Here is a 27,161-nt window from a genome sequence, read left to right as displayed (position 1 = left end):
TGTATAGATACAAGATTGATGCTGTCTTGTAGCTAGAGTATATTAAGACATCTTTTATTTACTTAAGGGAGGGGTTTGGGCTATATTTGATCAAGCTCAGGATACGTTCCTGACTCTCCTCAGTAGTGACTCCTGACACTACTCTGGGGTGAGAGGGATTGGTAACTTCTTTTATGGCAGGAGTACCTTTCGGGGTTGAATTTGGGCTCTGCTCAGGTCTTATTCCTGGCTCTGTGCTCAGGGATCACTATGCCGTGCTTGAGATAGGAACTGAGGCTGGCAGCATGTGAGGCAAGCATCTTAGCCCACCTGTACTCTCTCTCTGGCCTTGTAGCTAGATTTTAGAGTTGTATGTGTACACATAACCAGTGTTAGTTGTTACAATTGAAATGTTTGGTTGCCTATAGAAGTTATAATTGTACAGTTAAAATTACATCAGTTTTGAGAAAAAGTCTATAATTGTTTCATTTTAAGTATGTATGTGATAGGACTGACTTTGATAAATATTTTTATGTATTCATGTTTTTAGATGTCCCCCTGCAATTAGACTTGATTGTTACAGATTAAGAAGATAGGAATGCTATGTTTTATTGTAAAATTTTTTTTTATATTAGTAACATTCTTTTCATTTTATTTGTTTGTTGTTTGTTTTGGGGCCCTACCAGGCTGTGCTCAGGACTGACTTCTGGCTTTGTACTCAGGAATCACTCCTGACAGGCTTGGGGGACCATATGGGGACCCAACTAGGTTGGCTGTGTGCAAGACAAACACCTACCCTCTTGTACTATGTACTGTTGCTCCAGTCCTATGATGTTTTTTTCTGTCTTGGATTTTTTTTCCTAGCCTAAAATCTTTAGACTGAAAATATTGTTAGGACACTATTTTCTTATGTATTTTATATTAAAGGTACTTAGAAATGAATGCAGTTATGCTGATTGCATCTGTTCCTTTACATTTGTATACCATGAGCTAAAAGATTTTTAGTTAAAACCAGTTTTAGTGTAATGCAAGTTTCTATCTTTATAAAATACAGAGCAGTAGATGGTATTCTTATAAAAATAACTGTAAACCAATAATAAAATAAATCTTTAGAGTTCATAATCCATTTTAAAATAACAGAGCCAGAGCAGGCTAATGATGTTTAAATGTGTTTTTTTTCCCCTCTAACAGACCTTCCTGATGTAAATGATAAACAAAGTCAAGCCATAAGTGATCTCCTGGAAGCCATATATCCGAGTGTGGACAAACGAGAATATATTATTAGGCTAGAACCTATAGAAACTAACCAGAATGCTGTATTTCAGTATATTTCAAGGACTGATAATCCTACTGAAGTTACAGAGTCAAGTAGTCCTCCTGAACAAGTTGAAGTTCAAATACAGGAAACTGCTAGCACTGAACAGTCTAAAACAGCATCAGTCCCAGATACAGAGGTGGAGACTGTAGAGCCCCCTCCTGCTGAGATTGTTGCAGATGAAGTTGCACCTGCACCTGATGAGCAACCTCAGGAATCACAGGCTGACTTGGATACTTCTGACAATTCTGATTTTGGTCACCAGTTGATATGCTGTCTTTGTAGAAAAGAATTCAATTCCAGACGAGGTGTTCGTCGTCACATTCGGAAAGTACACAAGAAAAAGATGGAAGAACTGAAAAAGTATATTGAAACACGAAAGAATCCAAATAAATCTAAGGGACGCAATAAGAATGTTCTAATTCCATTAAGTCGGAGTTGTCCAGTATGTTGTAAATCATTTGCTACAAAAGCGAATGTAAGGAGGCATTTTGATGAAGTTCATAGAGGACTAAGGAGAGATTCAATTACTCCTGATATAGCAACAAAGCCTGGGCAACCTTTGTTCCTGGATTCTGTTTCTCCTAAAAAATCTTTTAAGACTCGAAAACAAAAGTCGTCTTCAAAGGCTGAATACAACTTAACTGCATGCAAATGCCTCCTTTGCAAGAGGAAATATAGTTCGCAAATAATGCTTAAAAGACATATGCAAATTGTCCACAAGATAACTCTTTCTGGAACAAACTCTAAAAGAGAGAAAGGCCCTAATAATACTGCCAGCAGTTCAGAAATAAAAGTTAAAGTTGAACCAGCAGATTCTGTAGAATCTTCACCCCCTTCCATTACCCATTCTCCACAGAATGAATTAAAGGGAACAAATCATTCAAATGAAAAAAAGAACACACCGGCAGCACAGAAAAATAAAGTTAAACAAGATGCTGAAAGCCCTAAATCAACTAGTCCGTCTGCTGCAGGTGGCCAGCAAAAAACCAGGAAACCAAAACTTTCAGCTGGCTTTGACTTTAAGCAACTTTACTGTAAACTTTGTAAACGTCAGTTTACTTCCAAACAGAACTTGACTAAACACATTGAGTTGCACACAGATGGGAATAACATTTATGTTAAATTCTACAAGTGTCCTCTTTGCACTTATGAAACTCGTCGGAAACGAGATGTGATACGACATATAACTGTGGTTCATAAAAAGTCATCCCGCTATCTTGGGAAAATAACAGCCAGTTTAGAGATCCGAGCTATAAAAAAGCCCATTGATTTTGTTCTAAATAAAGTGGCAAAAAGAGGCCCTTCGAGGGACGAAGCAAAACATAGTGATTCGAAACATGATGGCACTTCTAACTCTCCTAGTAAAAAGTATGAAGTAGCTGACGTTGGTATTGAAGTAAAAGTCACAAAAAACTTTTCTCTTCACAGATGCAATAAATGTGGAAAGGCATTTGCCAAAAAGACTTATCTTGAACACCATAAGAAAACACATAAGGCAAATGCTTCTAACTCACCTGAAGGAAACAAAACCAAAGGCCGAAGTACAAGATCTAAGGCTCTTGTCTGGTGAGGAACAGTTACAGAGTTTTGCTTCCCCCAACCCCTTCCCCCCATCAAACTAAAACAGTTTTTTGACCATAATTTATAACTGGTTCCATTTTAACACATATTTGCTTCCACATATGGTAATGGGAACTGCAAGTGTAATGTGCATATTGCATTTACCTCTGCAGTGACCTTTTGTTCCAGTGGTTTGGGAACAAAAGTTAACCGTCAGAGCTTCTCTTCCACAGGACAGTGCATATAGTTAGAAATAGATGGCACAGGGTCAGTGCTTTCCTTTTAATGTAAAGAAAATGCATTTATATTGGTTAATGTTTACAATAGAAGTCTTCTGTTTAAACTAACTTTGCACAGGCTTAATCTGATTCAGTGGCTTAGTCTACTAATTAGTGCATTATAGAAAAGTTAAATATATTAGAATGAATTTGTGAAGGTGATAATTATAAGGAAAAGAATATTTTGAGGCGCTGTAATTATTGTAAAAATTAATTTGTGACAGCCAAATAAAGTGCTGCACTCAGAAAAAAAAATTCCTAAGTTGAACTTAGCATAATTAGTTATTTATGTTTCACATAGTACCTCCAGACAAAGTAATAACAGAAAGTTTGGATTTTTCTTCCTTCTCCTGGAAAATGTCAGGATAGTGTGTTTTAGTTTCAGTGTGTGAAGAAAGGATGAGCCTAGGTCCCAAGTCATTTTTTACCTTTCAGGTTTAACAAACTTTTTTGATGATCATAACTTTAATATAGTTATTAGTAGGGTTTTTTTCCTTCTGTTTTTTTGTGGTTGTATATTGCAAGAAAAGGAAAATCCCTATTGGAAAAGAAATGTTACTTTTTAAGAGGGATTCTGAAAAAATGTAGGTTTAACAAAATACAGTCTAAAATAAGTAAACTACCAAGATGTTTTTGCAAGTCTATATATTTTTACATTTTACTTTGAGTACCCATGTCCCTTTGTAGTAAGGCATTTAAGGCAGCTAATGAGTATTAAATTAGTTTTTAATTCAGGTTCTCAAGCAGTATACCTAGTTTGAAGTGCTGAGTAGGTTAAATTGTTGGTTATCACACAGTTTTTATTTGGAAAACTTGAGAGGAAGACATCCTTTTGAAGTCATTCCATCCATTAGAAGTCATTTACTGTTGTATAATTGAAAAAACAAGGTTTTATTGGTAAACTCAAAGTGTTCATTTATTCCCATTTCTCCTCAGATAACTTCAAGTGATGTACGAAAAGGTTTGGAGTTCATTTTTGTGGAAAGACTTTAAATTGGTGTTAGAACCACTAAACGTCTTCAAATGGTACTATGAGAAAAAAGAAAACCATTTTCATAAATATTCGACTGTAACTGCTGTTTTCTGACTAAAATAATAACCACCTAACCACTTGTTTCTAAGGCGCTGCCTTTTCAGCACTTTCAAGTAGCTGTGACATTACATATTGTCATCACAGTCCATCAGCTAACCATCCCTGACCTTGTGCATTTTAGTCTACAGTTTTTATAAAAATGTTCCAAATTTTGTTTTTTAAACAGTTTGTTGATTAAAGTGATCAACAACCTGAAGAAAATGTCACCTCTGGTGACTTTTAATTGACAAGTCTTTATATCCTTTACATTTTAGTTCTACTTTATTTGGTATTTTTTCTTTCAGATTGTACAGATAGATGATTTTCTTAGTGTATGGTAGGACCAAAAGACAAACTAGTAGACAACATGTCATAAATATTTAGCCTACTGACTATTCGAAATTATTTTTACATGTTTATTTTTATTCTGCAGCACTTAAATGTTTAAAAGTTTCATTCTAAAATATATACTACAGGAAAGTTCCAGTTCATTTTCATCCATGGATCATTACATTTTTCATTTGTAAACATCTGAAGTTTTGAACAAAATTAAACATTCCCTTATTTTTCTTTAAATTTTATACAATGCACTTTAATGATAGACGCAGCTTAATTTTTCAGTTTATCTCTTTTTTAAAGATCACACATTTACAGATGTTAATATGAAGGTAGTAAGTGTCTTACTCATTTTATGGATGTTGACAATCCATGCATAACCACTTCTTAATGATTCAAGTTTATTTCTTGTTTAAAAAAAAAGGATTGGGTCATAAACCCTGATTTTTCTTTTCTCCCAAGAACAATTTTAAATTACCACTTTAGATAATATTTGATTCTTATTGGAAAATAATGAATTCTTGTTCAATTTTATAATCAAGATTTTAGGAAAAACAGAAGGACACATATCTTTATGAAATTTTGGGCAAGTTTTTGTGTATCAGTATTTTGTACTTTTTAGGGAATTTTTTTTGTAGTAATTTTTGTCAAATTATTATTTTAAAAGGTACAGCAGAGAACATACCATGTTTTTATATAGGTTAACACTTGTACTAAAGAGAGACCCCATTCATCGATAAACTTTTGTATGAAATTTTTTAAATGTTGAAGATCCACAAGGTCATAATACAGTGCTTCTATAGCTAGAAAAACATTTACCCTTCCCAGTGCTTTGCACTAAAATATACTGTGAAAGGAAACTAGAAAGACTGTAACTGTTGCTGGAAATGTTCTATATTGAATGTACATGCTCTTGTTGAAAAAAATGTACTCTGTGTGATGGAAATAAACCAGACTCGAAGTTATTTCAGCTAAATGTGCTTCAACAAAGGTGCATTGGTTGAAACTTAAATGTTTTATTACCAGATTCAGTGACTATGAGCAGCTGCACTTGAATTATATCTTGATAGTTGTATTTTTAAGAATTAGAGTGATAATTTCTTTAATTTAAAAGCTTATATACTTTTCCACATATGGAAACTTGTACTTATAGGTCTAACTTTAATTATTAATAGAATAATATATTTAGGGAACTAAATGTGTAGGTGGTATCCATTTATAAACCATCTTCATTAGTTGCATATTATTAAACCTATATGTTTGACTTTTGCAAGGTGTTATCTTTTATGCATTCCTACACACGACATATTTCGAAGCTGTTTTCCAAACTTAAGTACTTATAACCAGTGGACTCCTAAAAAACTTGGGTTAATTCTTTGTGCAGCTTTTTATCTATAATGTTAGCCTTTTCTGTGTACTTGTTAAGCACTGTAGAAAAGAAAGAGAAATAGCCTGGTGTTGGTGGAGGGGAAGTCCCAGTTGCTGAAATCCCTTACTTCTCATCTGTTTACACAGGACCATTCATTAGTATGTAGATGTAATAACTGAAGGTCACAGAACAAAAATTTAGGACAACATAAGGCTTCAAGAACTGTCAAGATTCTTTTTCTGGTTCATAGAGAAAAGAATGGCACTATGACAGTTACTTGTCTAAATTGAAAGCATTTGAGCAGTTAGAGACAATAGCCATATTCAGTAATCATGGTAGACATAGGCATTATGGACCAACCTAGGACTATTTTAGAAAGGAAGAACAAAAGTAATTAAAAGATTTTCTCTCTATTCTTTTTGTACTTCATTCTTTTTTGACTTTTGAGTTGTCATCTCAGAGACTCTGAAGTGAGGTTTCTGAAAAAAGGACCTAATATGTGCTTCTGCATGTAAGTTACATACGTGTAGCACTTTGTTGGGCATTTTTGTTTGTTACTTGTTTTTTTGGCACCTGGAGGTGCTCAGGGGTTACTCCTGGCTCTGCACTCAGGGATCACTTCTGAAGGTCCTTGCGGGACCAAATGGGATGCGGGATCAAACCTGGGTTGGCTGTGTGCAAGGCAAGCGCCCTACATGCTGTATTCCAATTTACAGCACTTTCTGTCATGTTACAGGGAGAAATAGGCAGATACAAGAAACTGGTTTATATTAAGTTTTACTTTTGATTAAAACTTTATATTTACCGCACATGCTTTTCTGTGGAATTTAGTTCAATTTCCTTTCAGAAGATAACTTCGCCTCCAAAGGTGTGGTAAAGAAGAGGAATAACAATTACATATATGTGGCTTATGCTTCATAAATGTGGGTAGTACTTGTGCAGGCTAGATGAGGTATCATTAACACTCTAGTTCATTAGCACATGCAGATATATCTTACATACAACAAACTTTAGGGGAGGGTGTTTTGTCTTTCCTCTTTCCTGTTCACTCCTTATTTCAAGAAGAAAACCTTAGAAGAATGTTTCTCATCCATAATTTTCACTTAGCACTGTATGTATAAAATACTTAGTTCATGTGTATGTGATGTATATTAAATGTATATGTGCTAAGTTTTTTTGTTTCACTGTTTTAGAAGTATGTCTGGTTATGTTGCTTTATGGTCAATAGACTTGTTTTATTCATTTTAAATGAGCTTATGAATGTAGTAGCAGGGAGGTTAGTGGTTTTGCTAACTACTTGAGCCTGCAGGTGTAAAAAGTATAGTTTTCCTATCAGTATTAGGGCAAAAAATTGGAGGTGGATACCAGTTTCTATTGTGAAGTTGCAAAAGATCACTTTAAATAGCTGATTACTGAAAAAGATAAACTTATTAAAATTTTTTTTTGGATATAGGCTTCCAGTTTTCAGCTTTCCTGCAGAGGTCTCTTGAAGTATTCCAAATTCCTAGAGGTTTTTGAAGTTAACTTTTCTAGTGGAATCTATAAATGACCAAGATTACTATTTCACCATGGTTGTCAAAGTTGATATGAAGGCTTACTCTTAAGATATGTGTAACATCTTGTCAGCAGTGCCATTAGATTAAATTATTCTGTGCACTATGCTATTCTTTCCCTCTTATCTAAGAACTAAAGGAAACTGGGATTGAAAAGGAATAAGGATCAGCAAAATTCATGGAGTGCTTGCTATATGCCAAGTGGGATTACATAAACAGCATTTATGTCCCTTATCAACCAACAATGCTATGAAGTTTAGAACTGTGGTTTCATTATTTCATTTTATAGAATAGAAATTGAAGCTTAACATGCCATGATTTACTCAAATTTATAGCTAGGAAATTAGAGAATTAAAGATGTTAGAATTTACTACAAAGCTCATGCCCTTAATCAGTGCAAATTTATTGTTGCATATTTTGTTTGCAAAGTATATTTACTACATTATTAGCCACTTAATATGATAAATTTGAAACTAGATTAATTGGTAATTTTTGGATCTACAAGTTATTTTTGGTATGAGTTACTTAAATACATGTGCATTTAATTACCTATAAAATGGTAATAATATATGCTACCTCATAAGACTGTTCTGAGAATAAAATGAAAATACATGTAAAACGCTTAGAACAATGTCTGGCATGCTATAGTATTAGATGTGATTAATTTGTGATTTTATTAGCCTATTCAATTGTGAAACTTTAAAATTACCTTTCCAAATTAAGTTTAGATGGAAATTTGTGCATTAGAAATGTATTGTTGCATGTCACTTTTTAACTGCTTTTCAATGAAATGATTAGATATGTTATTTGCCACCAGATAATCTCCTAATCAATTACTATTGTTTGCAGTTGTCTTGAAAGTATTAGGTAACTTTTACCACACTCCATGTAAATTAAATTTTATTTTTTATGATTACTCCCCCAAATAATCTGTCACAAGATTCTGATCCTATCATGCACCTGTTTCATTTTTGATTACTATAAGATATTGGTGTTAGATAAATATTAATTGACCAACTAAAATATTTTTATAAAGTTGTAGATCTGCAGTACTACTGAAAGGAAAACTCAGCTATATGTAAAGAGGAGGTTCTACAGGAGAGTACAATTTGGGTGAGGCAGGAATTTCTTTGGTGAATGTGTTATGAGAGATAAGAGATGGCACTTGTCAGGAGGTTTGCCAAGAGCAGTCATTAGTGGCAGCACTCCAAATTTCTATGAAGACCTAAGTGCCATTAAATTACCTGCTAAGAGGATTTTCTCACTCTTTGGACTGTTCTTGATTTTGTTTTTTTTTTTTTTTAACAAGATGATGATGTTTAGAAATGTTAGTGTTTTGGGATTTAGTGTAATGGTTTGGATCAACCCTCATATTGTGAACTTAAGATCAAGTGGGCTGTGTAGTTACTTTCTTTGTGGTTCAGATATTCAATTACTTGTATTTATTATGTGGAATATATTCCAGTTTTAAAAAACTCATCATCATGTTTATTAGGATAATGTGCTTGAAAAAATAGCCAAGCCAAAATAAAAGTAGGCACTTGGATTAATAAAACCAACCTTGATCACTTATGCAAGAACAACTTTCAGCCTATGTGGTTGTCTAAGTATCAGCAATATGGTAGAATTTTTAATACATCTAGAGGTAAATAATAATATTAGGTGTAGAGGAGAAATTCTTACGCTTAGGTGACCATGAGCACACAGAATACTATTACAAGTCAGATTTTGAATATTGGTTTTAAATCCTTATTGTCAGTGGATTCACCTGAAAATAATTGACTTTTAAAATAGAACTGTGGCTTTCTAATACATGCAAAAGTACATTTTGAGAAAGCAGGGACTTTTCATGGACAGTTTGGTGCTTTGGTAGACCTGAACCGCAAAGTAACTACCAGCTGTGAATGGTGGTTTTAATTTTGAATGAGAAGGAAAGGCATATGTTTCTTCTGAGAAGACAAAACCAAATCATTAGAAATCAGTGCCACAGATGATTGTATATGTGATGAAAACTTCAATGAAAAGGCTTTTGATAGTATTTCCTTCAATTTTTGACCCACATGTTAGCTTACAGCTTGTTAGGGATGAAGCATTAGGGCATTTCACACAAGCATCTACATTTTCACACCTTTTGTTCATTAGATACTCATTGAGTTCCTTGGTACTTTGGGTATTTGTAGCCTTGCACTACACTGGGCATTTGTAGACGCTTGAGACTTTCTGAGTTTCATTCTCCTTTCCTTTGGACAGGCTCTTACAAGATAGGTTAATATTACTGTCATAAGATAGGTAATAGTAAAATTTTTGAATAACGTTTGGTCCTGTGTAGATCTGATGGTTCGGTGCACGGGGCTAGCAGGGTCACACTTGTTAGAGCTTGTAATGCTAGTGATTGAGCTCAGGGACTTGCACATGCCTGTGCTTTGCCACTTCAGCTGTCTCCCTGACTCTCTGAATAACTTTCTTAATATTCATATTTGCAAATGAAATTTTCCCAGAAAATCTCCATCATTTTGTTTCTTCCTGGTCATTGTGATTACTCAATTATTGTTTCTTGTGATTAGAGAAGAGCAAAGTACTTAATTGCCAAAAAGTTAGTACACACAGATTTACATATGCACAAGAATTAGACACTTTGAGTTTGTTTTGTTTACAGTACGTGTCTTGGATCTCTTAGTAATCTCAACTTGCTTAATGTATAATGAGATGTAAAATTTTGTGATTTAAGAAAGTTTTTTGAAGACCCTTTCTAAAACAAGGTTTTGTAATAGTATAGTTTGTTCAAATGACGGTGCCTGATGGAAGTAAGACTCACAATGCTTGGATTACCAGCTATCACCCAGCTTACTATGTCATCTTAATTGCACGTGTGTTATAACATGTGCGCACATATATGCAAATATTGTGTATGAGTGTGAGGCATGCACAGACCTTTGTTTAATCTCTAGAAAGGAAAGACTCTATGGGCAGTGAAAGTGAATATGAGAGAGATACATGATGAGGTCTTATGGAAGTATAGATGTCTGTACAGCCTGGCCTATTATACAGATTGCAACAAGGTGTAGTAAAAATGAACAAATCAAAGTAGCTGTATTCACTGGGTTTTGCTCTCTAAGAAGCATCTTATTGTATCTTATTGCATCAGTATTGCATCTCTCTGCCATTAGTATATGTCAGGCTCTGCTTTTACTTTGTTTTAATTTTTAGAGTTTTGGGCCCAATCACATGGTGCTCAAGGCAGGGCTTACTTCTAGCTCTGTACTCTTTACGTCCTGGACTATCTCTCTGGCCCACTTTCAAAAAATTTTAAATTGAATGGCTTATCTTCTTAATATGATTATAACTCCCTTATGACTTCAGCTACCTACCTTCTCTTTTAGCTACTTTATCTTTCCCTATATATATACACACACACATATATATATATATATATATATATATATATATATATATATATATATGCACACACATACCTTTTGGTGAGCCCGGCAAGCTACCGAGAGGATCCTGCCCGCATGGGCAGAGCCTGGCAAGCTACCCATGGCGTATTCAAAATGCCAAAAACAGTAACGATAAGTCTCATTCCCCTGACTCTGAAAGAGCCTCCAATTGTTGGGAAAGACGAGAAGGAGAGGCTGCTAAAATTTCAGGGGTGGGAGGAATAGAGACATTACTGGTGCCTGCTTGAGTAAATTGATGAGCAACGGGATAACAGTGATACAGTGATCTTTCCGTGTACCTTGAGTTCATACTACTATAAGTAAAATCGACTGTTGGGATATTCCTTGATGGGTGAATCTCCCATCCCAGGCCTCTGTGTGGATTGTTCTTACCAGATGAGCTTGCTGGTGGAACAGGTGCCTTCCACTGATCCTGTTATTGGTGATCCCAGTTGCAGAGCCAGTGGCATAAAGCGTTGCCATGACCTAATAAAAGGAATTTTTTGATGGGAATATTTTAAAAGGGATCTGTAGAGTCCTGTAATATGATTATTTTCTCATTCCATGATTTTTTTCATTTTGAAAGTGACAGAACTCAGTAACCTATAGGCTAGATTATTATGTTTAATATAAACTGTCCATTCCATACTGAGAAAATGTAGGGAAGAGTTTTCTAGTTAGCATCAGCAGTTCCCAAAAGCCTGTTGTTTTTCCATCTTTGGCTTTGAAGATCCACAGATAACCTGAAGTTTTCACTCCAGAAGAGCTATTACTCTTCCTGTACCAGCATATTAGACCATTGTGTTGGTGTTACTTTCCAGACACCTATGATTATGCTACTCTTTGACTTGTTGATTTAAAAGTATTGCATCTTACGCTTTCCTACTTGTGTTTTTCACATTTGGGCATACTCTGCAAAAACGTCTTTAAACTCTCATTCATTCACCGAATGCCAGACACTGTTGAATATCCATCATTTTATTGTTTTTGGGAAACAGAATCAGACACGATTAAGGCGTGAATTTTTAAGAATCATAAACCAGTTCAAGTTCTGAGTCCTTCATTTACTGATCATACAGTTTGGACAAGTTACTTAATCTTTCTAAGCTTCAGTTTTCTTGTCTGAAATGATTAATATTAGAAACTACCTTATAGATAGGTTGTAGAATTTAAAGACTTTTAATGATACTTATCTAATATTATTTAGCATGATGCCTGTCACAGTTAATATGTGTGAGAACTCCAATATGTGTTATTGTTGTAATCACTAAAATTGCTGTCAATGGCTACTGAAATACTTTCTGGTAGTTTCTGATTATCTTGCTTTACCTTTTGATGTCTGTTGTTGTTGTATTATTGTTGGCATTATTTCAGCCGTTAAATGAAAAGTCAGATGTAGCATCTGTGATAAAGCCAAGAAGTGCAGAAGTTTATTAAGTTAGAATGTTATTTTATGTCTTTAATCTTCTGCCATTTTGGCCAGTCTCATTTGCTAATTGTTCAAGAATTTGTTGAACTTTTGATATAATTTTGCTTCTTCAAGACTATCTTATGGAACAATGTATAGTTTTTATTTCATTTTTGGTTTTGGGACCACAAACAGCTCTTCTCAGGGACTTCTGGCTCTGTATTCAGGGATCACTCCTGGCAGTGTTCAGGGATGGTATACAGTGCCAGGAGCAAATAGAAACTAGCCACATGCAGGTCAAGTGCCTTACCCTCTGCTCTTTCTCTACAGCAATGTATAATTTTGAGGTTTTAGACTTTATTTTTCTAATGTAAACTTTAGGCTATGAGTTCATGAACATACTCAAGTTTGCAAACTAGCATTATGTTTTTATCAACCTTTGGCTTACAGTATTACTCATATATGAGAGAATGTTAAAGGAAGTTTGGAATGGTTATATTAGTCACCTGCTGGCTTATCATTTGTCCACAATATGGCTTTGCTTTTACTTCTCGTTAATACTTTGTCTTCTAATCTGTAGCACTACTCTTCCTGTGAGTTCCTCTGCATTTCTGTTACTAATGACTTCTGTTACCTGCCCTTTTTTGTGTGAACCTTCTGGCTTCTTGCCATCACTACTAAGTAATATTAACATAATTAAACTCATGGATGTGCTGTGTACATTCTGAAAAATAATGCATATTTTCAGTGACTTTTGCATAATTCTTTGTAAGATTTGCCTTTGTTTATGCCAGTTGAATTTTATGAAATACGGTTCACATTTCATTGCACATTTCACTCCCATATCTGAACAAAGTGTACAATTATTGATTACTTTTCTGTCATGTCTGTAATCTTAGGAGTTAGAATCAGTTCGTTATTATTTTATTTACCCAATTATCACATTGCCTATTTCTAAACTGTATGCTGTCATCAAGCCTCGAACACCATTTTTGCTCCCTTGCTTAATAGGAATATCCTTGCCAAAGTCAGGGTCACAGGTAGGGGGCCTTTTTTAGGAGGGGGACACACCCACTAGTACTCAGGGCTTATTTGACTGTGTGCCCAGGGTTGATCACTCCTGACGGGTCAGAGACCATATGGGGTGCCAGAGAGCGAACCTGGGTCTGCCACGTGCAAGGCAAGTGCCTACCCATTGTACTACTGATGACTTTTTTGTTTTCAATGTTTTTTTTTCCATATCTTAATTTTTTTCTTCTGTTACCTCTTTAGTTCTTAAGAGACATGACTGTCCTTTTGCAGATTTATTATTAAATTTATTATATTTGCAAATTTAATACTTCTGCCATTTCCATCTCTTTCCCATCCCTTAGATCTTCCTCTTAACAGTCCTTTTTCCCCACTCCCCTTCTTACCTCTTCCACAGGAATACCCCTATGAGGGCATCCTTTAAACACTTTTAATGTTTAAAGTGTTTCACTTTAAGTGTTTCACTTTAGCCATAAAACAAGCTTGCTTCCCCATTCAGATCTTTTTTTCCTAACTCTCCCCCTCAAACATAAACTCTCCGCACAAAGTCCCATGTCCTCATTTCCCATCATCTGCATCTCATTTTCTTTTAAGTATAACTACTATTATCTATCTCTGTGCTTGTACCTATTATCATACTTAACATTCCAAAGGTCCACGAACACTCCCTTGATATTTTCTGGTTTGTCCTTTTACAGTTTTGCATGATTTTACTTAATTTTCACTGTCACAGTCACTGTCATCCTGTTGCTCATCGATTTGCTCGAGTGGGCACCAGTAATGTCTCTCATTGTGAGACTTATTTGTTACTATTTTTGGCATATCCAATACATCACGGATAGCTTGCCAGACTCTGCCGTGGGGGTGCGATACTCTCGGTAGCTTGCCGGGCTCTCCGAGAGGGGCAGAGGAATCGAACCCGGGTCGGTCGCGTGAAAGGCGAATGCCCTACCGCCGTGCTATCACTCCAGCCCTACTTAATTTTAAATCCTTATTAAAGATCCCTCTTTTATTTCCTCCACTATTTCTTGACCTTTTAGTTTGAGTGGGCTCCCCACTGTGTATTTCTGAAGTGCACCATATATAATTATATTGAAATAATCTATTTGATGGCAGAGCATGGCAAGCTCCCCATGGTGTATACAATATGCCAAAAACAGTAACAAGTCTTAGAATGGAGACGTTACTGGTGCCCTCTCGAATAAATCAATGAACAACGGGATGACAGTGACAGTAATCTATTTGTATCTGTCCTCTTGGATATAGGATATAGGTATCTTAACTGGTATGGATTGTATCTTTTCTCTGTACTATCCCTAGCATAGTACCTAGAGCATGGCGATGTTGATAAATATTTATTGAATTGGAGTTCCTGTGAATTAATACTTCTCACTGCTGGCTTTTATTTTGTTACTAACCCTTTATATATCAACCAACATTTCCTTACAACTTGTATAAGGATGACTCCAGATATATTTGCTAGCTTGGCTATTCTAAGACCATTTATCTTTAACGTTGTATGTCAGAGATAGCTGTGTGGCTATTTCTTCAGTATCTTAAATGCAGCAGCATCTCAGTAAACAAGATAAATCTTCTCTTTTAAGTGTTCTTCCCGATGTGTTCCCTGTCGCAATTACTCACACTCTTCCCCTCCTTGGTACCTAGGCTCATTAAGAAATACCTTGACTCTATCTTACTCCTTTACCTAATCAGTGATCAGTGCCTGTCTAGTCCTGCCTCTGAATGATTTTCACATTTGGTTCCTCCTCGCCTTCACAACATTTAGTAGTTTAGTTTGAGTCTTATCTCTTATCTACACTCATGCAGTCTCTTAACTGACCTCCTCTAGTCTGTCTTCCATGCTGCTGTCAGATCTATCTTCTACACACACACACACACACACACACACACACACACACACACACAGACCTGTCATTGTATGTTTGTTACTCGTTCATTCTCAGGTATCAGCTTAAATTCTAAATTTATTCAGTCATTCGGAATAAAGGCAACCAATAAAGACAAGTATGCCTCCGTTGTGCTTCTGTTTCATGTTCCTTTCCTTAGTGTCATCTAATACACAGCTTATAACTGTGCATAGATTTGATGTCTATTTCTACCTCCCTACTGGAGAGAGCTGTGTGTAGACCTGTGCCTAGCTTAATGTTTGGGACCTGGTAATGCTGAAAAATAGATTTTGGTGAATTAATGGATTCTTTGTAGCTTATCAGTGTAGGCGAACAGGAGACAGCAAAGTCAGAGGAAGTGAAAGGGTCTCAGAATCTGGCCACATTCTCAGACTTGGTCTTCAATTCTAGGCTTTCTGACAGAGTAATGGATTTTTGCCTTGGGCCTTTTGCAGGAGGATGAGAGTCAGCAGTTACTTTGCCTGTATTCACATTAATGCTGATGTAACTACAGTTAATTTGGGGGCCATTAGGTGGTGGTAGCTAGACTTGTTTTCCTGTTATTGATACATACGTGGTACCTTGGCATGCAGGCAAACAGGTATTCGCTAGGTTGAGTTAACCTAGATTCCTTTTTAGCCTCTTGAGTGATGCAAGTCTTTGTGTTGCACACTAAAGTGTTTATTACTTGTAGGATTAGCTGTCTTAAGTGAGGTATTTGTGTTAAAGACTGAGTCTTTTGGGCTGGAGCTCTAGTGCAAAGGGTAGGGTGGTTTGCCTTGCATGTGGCCTACCCAGGTTCGATTCCCAGCATCTCATATGGTTCCCCAAGTACTACTAGGAGTAATTCCTGAATGGGAGACCCAGGAATAACCCCTGTGCGTCGCCGGGTATGACCCAAAAGAAGCCAAAATGTAATAGTAATAAAATTAAAATTTTTTTTTCTTTGTGGGTCACACCCAGCAATGCACAGGGGTTACTCCTGGCTCTGCACTCCATAATTACTTCTGGAGGTGCCCGGGGGACCATATGGGATGCTGGGAATCGAACCCAGGTCAGCCGTATGCAAAGCAAACACCCTATCTGCTGTGCTATTGCTCCAGCCCCAATAATAAATTTTTTAAAAAAATTTTAAGATTGAATCTTTCAGTCTAGCAAAGTTTTATTGAAGGTGAAAGAAATTATTTTAAAACTAGGGGCATTCATAACTAAAGATTCTCTTTGCAGTATACTTTGATATGAAAGTTGAAAGATTTCATCTTTTCTTCAGATTCCACTATCTTCAGCCAACTTATTTCATCCATTCATTAGACTCCTTTATTTTCTGCTTTGTGTCTCACCAAAACAAACAAGACCTTTTGGAAGAACAACATGGTTATACAGTGGCTGAGAAAGGCTTCTTAATACTCCTATATTGATTCTTGAGTTTTGAGTCAGGAAAGTTTCCAGGTATGTGTAGAGACATGGAGACCTATGCAGACTAAGGGAAAGATTGTGAGACAAGGTAATGGTCAAAGCAAGAGAAATCTTTATATCAAGTAAACAGAATTTGGGTTACCTTTTTGAGAATTTTAAGCAGAGGCATCTCTGATAGTCTTGAGGAGAGTGAATCGGAATATGGATGGAGGATAAGGTTCATGGTGGGGAAATCGGAAGTTTCAGCAATCTAGTAAGGAGTAATAAGAGCCTAAATTTAGTTAATGACTCTGAGATTTAGAGATAGATACAGATGCTATAATTGTTTCAGAAATGGAATTTTCCACACAGTAGGATAAAAGAGGACTCTAGAATGATTGTAAGGTGATTCTGGTTAGATGGGTGGTATCCTTCAAGATAGGAAGAGAAACATTTTTTTCTTTTTTTATCAGCGGGGGAGGGAGTTTGGGAGGGATGTACTTGGCCCACAAAGCTGGCGGTTTAGTGCTAGGACCCCAAAATACAGTGCTGCTCAGGCCCTACAGTGCAGGGGGCCACCAGGTCCTTCCTAGCAGTACTTGGGGACCAGGAAGAGGGACATTTTTCAGGGTAAATTTTAAATAAATTTTGGAAGTTTTAAGTTTGACATACTTCCACTTTTCTGATTAGAGAAGGAAACTCTGAGTAAGATGCACAGAAAAGGTCAGGAGAGAGATTGCCTAGGGGATTGAGATTTAGGAGCCAGGATCCATATTGTTAAAGCTAGCAGGCTTGGAAGAGACTGAAAGAATTGAGTTGCTATATCTTGTTCCTTTGCACATTCTTGGGACATGTATTTTTTTAGGTTGGTGCTTTCCTATTTCAGGGTTTCCATCTTAGAAATGATATTTGGCTAGCATTGATTCTCTTTTGTCTCTGAGCCCTCCCCATTTTCTCGGCTCCATCATGTATAACATGTATTTGATATTACTCTAAGAAGTGCTTGATAATTAAGTTGTGGTTGTGTTAGGTGATGTGAACAGTCTGCATGTTGTATTAAGATTTATTGTGGGATTAAATTCTATTCCAACTGTTCTGAAAGATTCTTTTAAGAGGCAGTATGTTATATATATATATATATATATATATTTTAATAAAACACATGTTGTTCTTGGACTGAATATGATGTGTTCGTTGAGTTTAATAGCTCTGATCTGTCCAAGGAGTTGTGTTTTTAGACTTTCTGCCTACAACCAAGACAATGTCTAAAAACTAGGAAAAGAGGGGTTGGAGTACTGTGGGTAGGGCATTTGCTTTGCACCTGATTGGCCCAGGTTCGATCCCCAGAGCCTTACCAGGAATGATCCCTGAGCACAGAGCCAGGAGTAAGCTCTAAGCATTGCTGGATGTTCCCTCTGTGCCCCTCCTCCAAAAAAAGAAAAACCAAGGGAAGACATTTGGACCTAATAGAATCAGACATAACATAAACTTAATTTGATATCCATAGTCAGATTCTTGGTGAAAAATGCATTAAACATTTAACAGGTGATTGAAATATATCAATTTGAATTTGCCAAACTGCATTTTGGGGGTTAGTGAATATTTAAAATAATAGCGAAGTAAAAAACTGTATTGTATGTTGTCATATGGCTCAGTGAAAGGGATTTTTTTTTCTGACGGGAGCGTCTAACAAAGCATTGGACTTACTAGCTTGATAACTAGTAGAGTTCAAGTGAAGATTTGTTTTCCACAAAACTGAAATCAAGCCACCCATTACTTAGGAGCCAATGCAGAATGAATTTTAAGTCCTTCTGGATTTGAAACCAGTGATTTGATAGCAAAATAATACTGAAGCATAAGTCTGTGTTTTATGTGAGCTACTTCTTTTAATTTAAAAATCTGCCTTAGGATTTCCTTGGAGAGCTTTGTGTCAAATCTCAGAGGAATAAGATTCGTAGATGGGCTATGACTTAAAAATTGAAGTCAGTGATAGAAATGTTTGACAGACTTGAAATAGAACAGGATACAATCTATAGTAAATGAAAACAAAAAGTATTTTCTGTTTCAATGGAGTGAAAGTGGTTTCTTATTCTTTGAACTGCAGATTAACATAAAAATGTAGCAGTCTAATTAAAATAATGAAAGGCACATTTATAGTAGCCTGGAATTCCTTTAAATCAAAATTTTAGTTAACACCTGTTTTAATTTTTTAAAATAAATTATGTAGGGCTATACTGAGGATATGGGGTTAAGGCACATGCCTTACATGTGGCTTGCCCTGGTTCAATCATTGGTACCACACGTGGCATCCTGAGAACTGCCAGGAATAAGCCATGAGCACAACTCCATATAACCCAAAAAAACAAAATATTAGTATGCAAACATCGATTTCTTTTTTCCCCTGCAAGCTTTTGTATTACCCATTTACATCTCATTAAATCTCTTAAGAGATTATAATGGTAATATGTATCTTTGGGTATATGAAGGATGGTGATAAAAATGAACAATGAAATATAATTTAAAAGTATCTAATTTCTGCATTAAATATCTCTTTAATAACCGTTTTTGTTAACAGTTTTTCTTTCTTTTTTTTTTTTTTGGTTTTTGGGTCACACCCGGCGATGCACAGGGGTTACTCCTGGCTCTTCACTCAGCAATTACCCCTGGCGGTGCTCAGGGGACCATATGGGATGCTGGGATTAGAACCTGGGTCGGCCGCGTGCAAGGCAAACGCCCTACCCGCTGTGCTATTGCTCCAGCCCCGTTAACAGTTTTTCTTGCTCTTCAACATCTCAGGGATAAAATTTGTTGAGAAGTTTCTGAACAAGACTTGTCAGTACATTGCCAACATCAATATCCGATTTTTTTTTTTACTCATAAGGAATGTCTTAAATTTATATATATTTTGATGTTAATAAATTATGTATTTATACCTTTAGCTTTACCAAATCGCCATGAGACTTTTTAAAATATTTTTTCATATAGTAAAAATATATAGCACTATCTTCTATCAACAAAATAGAATCTAATACACAGTGGAAGGATAAAACCAGCTCTTCTTGATTTCCTGATTTTGTATATTTTGGTTGGAGCTGACTTCTGAGTATGAAGGTTGTGGTAGGGAATAATACTCAGTACCTACAAGAAAATATGGAAATAGGGTCACTGCACATCCTGTTTAAATATGAGTTTGTGCTGGACCAGTAGTATAGTGATAGGATCTTGCTTTGCACACAGCTGACCCAGGTTGCATCCCTGGCATTCCATATGGTTCCCTGTGCACTGCCAGGAGTAACTCTTGAGTGCTGAGCCAGGAGTAACTCCTAAGCACTCCAAGTGTGGATCGGAAGCAAAAATAAATAGTATGAAAATTAGTATGAGTTTTTATATATCAGGACCATATTAAAAATTATTTCTAGATCCATGTTGATACTGTATTTGAACCTGTTTGGTAATTCTTTTTTTTTTTTTTTTTTTTTTTTTGCTTTTTGGGTCACACATGGTGATGCACCTGGTTTACTCTTGGCTTTGCACTCAGGAATTACTCCTGGCAGTGCTCAGGGGACCATATGGGTCGGCCACGTGCAAGGCAAACGCCCTATCCCCTGTGCTATCGCTCCAGCCCGTTTGGTAATCTTTAAAAAAAAAAATACTGCTAGCACATCATCTTGTATAGTGTTTTACAAAGAAAATTTGTCAACCTAGTATTTAGCAAATAATTTCTAACTTACTATGACTAAGATGAAATTCATTTTCCTAACTGACTACTTTGCTGACATTGATTTTTTTTTTTCTTCATGAGAGCATCCTTGTTTTCTTTGGATTTTTGGATTTCAAAGTCCTATTTTCCCTGTGAATCTATTCTTGACGTTCTCATTCATGGTGACTTCTTCCTCTATTGTGGTGAATTTATAATATTCACTTGCAATGTGTTTTTTACTTTCATACTTTTGTTATAACATTTGAAAATTACAGTATCTTCTTGATTAAACTTAAAGTTCTCTGAGTCCCAAGACTTAACAGTTTTCCTCTACAGCATCACCAGGCTGCTCTCATTCTGTTTAGCAGGTGTCAGTTTACATTCATTCTTTTCGTTCGCCTCTTGATATCCTAGTTATTCCTGTCTCATCCTTCTTCTTTGGCTATTCTGGTTCTGGTAGCAAAATTCTGCTTATAAAGATTATGGATGATTTTAGGAGATTCCCGTGCTGATTATATGGAAGTACAGGGATGTTTAATATGTATCTATATATCTATACACATATGTGTGCGTGTATGTATTCCAGGATCTGCTTTTAAACCTATCAAGAATGCTACCTTTTTATAATTAAGATTTCAGAAATAGTATTGAGAATCTATCTGTGAAGTAGTAATTTGGATATATGAAAGTGATTTCCACTTTTGAGTTTGAACAAAAAGAAGAGAAAACAATGTCTGTTTCATAAACTTGAATTTTCTTCCTAGACTCCTGCTCATAATGCTGCTTTTATAGTCTAGTAGGAACAGAATAGGACTAACAGTATAAGTAATCATCATACCATCTTATATAAGTAGCTACAAAACAAGGATTATACTTATTTTATTTTATTTAGCCACCTTGTATTTTATTTATACCTTTTCCCCTCCTTTGGTGCTAGGGATTGAACTCACGTATTCACTGCTGAGTCACATCCCTGGCCTCATTCTGGGGAAGTTAACCAGTTTTTCTGACTTTTCAGAGTGGCTTTATCAATATACGCCAACATACACCTTCACACAAATGGTAGCCTATTGAACATCCTTTTTACACTGATTTTTCTTTTCTCCACTTTTTAGAACCAACCAAGATAATTTTGTTTTTTGGTCCATGAAAATTTTGTTTTTCTATGTTGCCTGTTACTCAAACAACTGACTTTCGTTAATGTGAATAAAGTATTTTTTGTTTGTTTCCTGCATATAATAGTATAACATTTCACATTTCTCAGGTAAAATCACTGATTTATAATGAAGTTAGAAATGAATATAATAATTATCACTGTTAAGTTACTAAGAATAGCTGATTGATGTATTTTTTTACTTGAAAAAAATGTCAGTTGAAGCTTTAAGGAAATGATTTACCTTTAGGCTTCTATAAAAATAGTATGGTATATACAAAATAGTTAAGTGCCAGCAAAGACAGTATTGTTACATCAAACCACAAGTGTTTATTTTTTAAATTTTAAACTCTTAACTTTACATGAAAATTTAAAGTTTCTTTACATTTAGTGATTTGGAATTTTTTGATATGATTTATGTGGTTCTGTATAAAATGTATCCTTAATTTTGACCATTCAGGGCCTACTTTGGCTAGTATATTTGTCAATACAGTTGATAATTAGTGACAAATCCTCCATTATCCCTAAAGGTGGTGGTGCTCCTTAATGTAAGGAGTAATTGTGATTGAAAGTATTAATTTTAATCCAAATAGTGATTGGAAGAAATTAGCCACACCAAGATAATTTTTACAATACTTTCCAAGTAGTTAAAATTCACTAACAGAATAAAATTGCATTCTTGAAATTTAAAGGATTAGTGATATTTTTATGTTTGTTATTCTTATTCCTGTACAGAGAGTGCCTAATGGTTCTTAATTGCACTCTGACTTTACAATTCATGGTCTAAGATAGATAACTAAATTCTTGTCAAGAATTGTGATAAATCTTGTTAGGTCCTTAATCTATGTATCAATCTTATTCTTAGGTTTAGAGTATGTTATCTGAAATAAAAAAAAACAGACAGGATATCCCAATTAGAAACAAATTTCTCAAGTAATTGCATATTATGTGTATTTATGGACATGTGAAATTTTTTGTATTCCTTTTTTGGTAAAATTTTGTGTTTACATTTTACACAAACATTTTCTTTTTTGCTTAGGTGAGTCTTTCGCAAGCGAAATAAGTACCTATTGGTGCCATTAAAAATAAGCAAATAAACCCAAACTTTCTGTCTTCTTTTATAAAAGTTAATCTCTGAATGATAAGACAGTACTTTGAAACATACAGAAACGTGACTTTATTCTGTTTCTTCTTTTTTTCCCCCCATTATTTTCATTTCAAATCAAGTGGTTCTTTGATATGTTTGTGTCTTTAGGGATGCGTTTGTGGGTGAATGAGTGTGTTTGTGTTGGAAATCATACAGCACTGTAATTTGGTGCTTAGCAAGACAGCAACCTAGCTTCCCTGCCAGACCTCACAGGTAACTTTGACATGACTCATTACTTTCTAAGACTTGTCCTGAATATTGATTATTGATTCATGTAGGTGATTGAGTGCTAGAAGATCTTGTCACTCTAACTAGCCTCATAAATAGTATCATAAATAAAAACAGTACATTATTCTTTAATTTGGAGTGAGAAGTTTCAGGCACACTGGCTTCTAATGTTCAGTGAATTTGTTTTTTCCCAGAAGGGAAATCTTCATGGGAAATCATACTCAGAAGGCTGCTTGATGAGCATTGAGCCAGATCTTGGTAACCAGTAACCACCAGCTCTGGTACAGTGTTATCTTTCCCAAAGGAATATACTTGTCACTCAGACCAGAAAGTCTAAAGAGAGTCCTTTCTCTGATGCTATGCTTCATACACATGACTAACTTTGCCTTCTTGATTTCTTTTCTCACTGAGATATTAAAGATGATTTATTTTAGTACAACCCCCCTTCCCCCCAGTAGAGGGTGAGAAAGCCCAATTAATGGCTGGCATTAACAGTAATATAGGTTAACTGGTGTGCTGTTCAGATCTCCTTCAGTACTTGTATCGTCAAAGTCATTTGTAACATTTCTTTGGGTGACTGATATAGCTCATCTTTTACATTTTGAGTTATTCTTTAATTATTTTAAAGTTTTAAATTTCATCTATCCTTAACATTAAATCCATGAGACAATTAAAGTGATTTTGTCATTTTGTTTTTTTTAGAATTTGATTCTTTTAAAATTACTGTTTTGTGGGGGCTGGAGCGATAGCACAGCGGGTAGGGCGTTTGCCTTGCACTCGGCCGACCCGGGTTCGATCCCTGGCATCCCATATGGTCCCCCAAGCACCGCCAGGAGTAACCCCTGAGCATCGCTGGGTGTGATCCAAAAAAAGCAAAAAAAAAAAAAAAAGCTAAAATTACTGTTTTGTGCTCTAAAATATTCCCGTTCATCACAGTTCACTGTCTCTTACGTGAATTTATGGAAATAATTATCCTCAAGTTACTGCCTGGCTCTAGACTAGATATTTGTATACCTAAATCCATACAAATACAGACATAATACAGTGTATATCCATGTAGACATAGTTATCTCACTTTTTATATTTTATATGAATATCTGATGTCAGCTTTAGGCTCTCCATTAAATTTTATTTACCTTAATTTCAGGCTCTGATTAAATCCTCAGAAAATATAGAATCTTCATAGGAAATTGTATTTTGAAAATGGTAGCATCTCAGTCTGGAGAATGAAATGAAATTGACATGAAATTGGGAGATGACAACTGAGAAATCCAGGGCTGGAGATTGGATGATAGTGAATTTGGCAGTCAGCATTGATACTAATTCTAGATCTGAAAACTATACAGTTGACAAATCAAAACTTCTTGTATGAAAATGCCCACAGAGAAGAACATTTGTGATGAATTAGTTGAACAGTTTGTTACAGTAATCATTGTGAACCTTCCCTTCTCCATCAGGTGTTAGTTCTTTTAAAAATGGCAAAATGGATTGTATGGGGAAATTGCCACAGCTATATCTGGTGTTTGTAAAAATACAGATGATGGTGTATTTTTGAGGCTGGTGGTCTCACAATCACACTTTGAGATCAGCCATAGATAGTAAACCTCTAAACTCATGGGAGTTTAGAAAATGGAGAGATCATTTTAGATCACAGCAAAGAAAGCTTATCAAAAAGACTTTGTTCTGAGGCATGAGGGATGGGCAGAGTTTGAATAGATGAAAAAAGTAGGGAACAGTTTTTGCTGGGTGAAATGCTATGAGAACAAAAGAGTAGATGTAGGGAATAATGGTATATCTTAAGGGAGTGGAAAGCAAATAGTTTGATGCACAGGTGCTTGAACGTGCTCTATTTGAAATCAGGTTGAACTTGCGATTCTATTAAAAGGTCATACTCATTTCAGAGTTGGGGAAACAGGCCTTAAGTTTCTTACTCATCAGTGCATCTGATGAGTTGAGTGTATTAAGCATCATGTTTTCAAGGGGCTCTTTGACGTCATTAAGGATGAATTCCATTTTAGAGCCCTTTTTGGAATCTGGTAAGAATATCATTCAAATAAGCCCAGTCTCTCCCCACCCCTCTGATAAGTGTCCAAACTAAAAGGAAAGGGAATAACCCTGAGAGTATGCCTATCTACTCTTAGGCTTACATGATTTTCCTGCTTTGGTCACAAAAGAATAGCTGCATGTCATTATGCCTTCTTTCCGTATCAGCAGCTGCCACCACCTTTCAGAATATGATGTTTTTATCTACTAGACAGAGAAGTTTGCTTCCTTTCCAAAGGTCTTCGTTGAACTTGAGGCAGAGGAAATAATGTGACTTGGTTCTAACTTTAAAGCCTTGAGGGAATTTAGTGTTCCAGTACACTGGCTTCCTTAATCTGACAAAACATTCATGTACGAAGAAACACAGTGGTTCGTTGTACCTTTGTGAGTCAAGTCAGCACTTTTAACCATGGAGATTACTCAGTTGATTATCAAAAGATGTATGTTTTGCCACGTCAAAGACCATAATACATTTTCAATCCAGTAAGCCATTCTCTTTGAGATTCACCACTACACATGGCCAGCCCTAGTTTGGTGGTCCCATGAGCATCACCAGGAGTGATTGCTGAGCCAGGAAGAAGCCCTAGCACAATTAGGTTTGGCTACAATTTTTAAATTTTTAATTCAGGAAGTTTCCATTTTTCTTTCATAAAAAGTAACAGTTCAAAGTAACTGCGAAAGAGGTATAATCCATAATACTGTTTTTCAGATATTGCTTCTATTTAGGAAAGAGCACTAGGGCAGTGAAATAAATGCATGTACCAAATAGTTTTATATTCCTAAACATAATTCTGAGACAGAGTTCATGGCTACCAGGATTTCATTGACCTCCAGAAAGATTAAGGACTAATACTTTAGTGAGTGGAGACACGTTGGTGCTCTGGATGGATGACAGCAAAGGAATGACAAATTAGAAATCTCGTCAGAAGAATATGAGAAGGAAAGCTTTGTCTATCTTTGGGATTTGTCTATCTTTTAGGGATTCAAATCTGAGCCCCAGGATCTGAGTTTGTCTAATAATTTGAAGGCAAGTTTCTAGATAGAGATCAAAAGTTGAAGCCTCATCTCATCTTAAAAATATTTTTTAAAAAAAATTCTTTAGTGTCTGAGCACCCTAAAGATACATAGAGCAGCTCAGATGTTGAATTAAATTGAAACTGCACGGGTATTGAAAATTGGGCTGTGGCACTCAAGATAAGTGCTCTTCTGGTTTTCTGGTATTCAGTCCTGTTGTGTTAAATAATTTGGTGAAAAGTATGTTTTTTTACAATGCTTTATTTAAAGCTCCCGTAACCTATTTCAGAAGCAGTTGGTCACTTTTGACTCTGTAGAAATTGTTCACTATCAGTTTGATTTATATTTTTAAAAGGTATGCCTTTAGTTCACATGATTTTTTTATCCAGTACCTTTCAAAAGGTAGGAAGATTGCAAGATTCCGTGACTTATATGGATCATCATTTTTTAAGTGACATTTCCGTAATTGTCTAAGCTTAAAGGTACTCATCATTGAAATCAACCTTACAATTCTGAAGTCACCTTGACATAAAATGCTGTTGGAATTTCTGTTGTAATGGATCTTCTGTTAATTCCAAGTCCCTGGTCCTTATCCCTATGTTATTTTATTGCCCTCTTTATTCATTTTCCCCTGTTACAAGGTTTAGCAAACAGACTTCCAGGTATTGATACCTGCTAAAAGTTAATTTGTTATGATTAGAAGACCAAGATGTTTAGTTTAGACTCTGGTTCATTGTAATGTTTGGTTTTGTTCTGATAATGTTCTTTCTAGTTAAAACAGAAAAGCACTGCATCTATTAAGACAATATTCTTTAAGAATATTTGATTCCAAAGTATAGGTAGTGGGTCAGAGAGCTAATATAGCGCAGGCACTTGGTTTGCGAACAGTTGACCTAGATTTGATCCCTGGAATTCTGTATGGTCCCTGAGCACTGCTAGGAGTGATTGCTGAGTGTCGAGCCAGGAGTAACCCCTGAGCATTGCCAGGTGTGGCCCCCCAAAACAAAAAACAGCAAAAAAGTATGGGTGGGGTTTTGTCCCCCTCTTCCCCTCCCCCCCAGTTTAGAAAACTCGATATTCCATTTCTGTGGCGATCACGAGCCAAATTTGGCTGGAGAGGCAGTACTGTGGGTGAGGTACTTGCCTTGCACACAGCCAAACCTGTTGGATTTCTGGTACCCTAGATGGTCTCCTGAGCATCATCAGGAACCAAGAGTAAGCCCTGAACACTG

General features: G+C 35.8%; 1 protein-coding gene across 6 annotated transcripts in view; it reads left to right on the top strand.

Annotated features, from left to right (window-relative positions):
- ZNF800 (zinc finger protein 800) overlaps positions 1 to 27,161 on the top strand; it is a 201,745-nt gene that overhangs the window by 156,049 nt on the left and 18,535 nt on the right. For 4 of the 6 annotated variants that reach the window (XM_055124660.1, XM_055124659.1, XM_055124652.1 and 1 more), the window contains exon 5: positions 1,171 to 2,863. In XM_055124660.1, the coding sequence (XP_054980635.1) occupies positions 1,171 to 2,863 (1,693 nt within the window). Of the gene's footprint in view, positions 1 to 1,170; positions 2,864 to 4,071; positions 5,813 to 27,161 lie in introns of those variants that run through there. The other 2 variants (XR_008628423.1, XM_055124662.1) reach the window with 2 other exon arrangements.

The sequence above is a fragment of the Sorex araneus genome, chromosome 1 (genome assembly GCF_027595985.1).
Source record: "Sorex araneus isolate mSorAra2 chromosome 1, mSorAra2.pri, whole genome shotgun sequence".
Lineage (NCBI taxonomy): Eukaryota > Metazoa > Chordata > Mammalia > Eulipotyphla > Soricidae > Sorex > Sorex araneus.
This window is presented reverse-complemented; position numbering and strand designations above follow the sequence as displayed.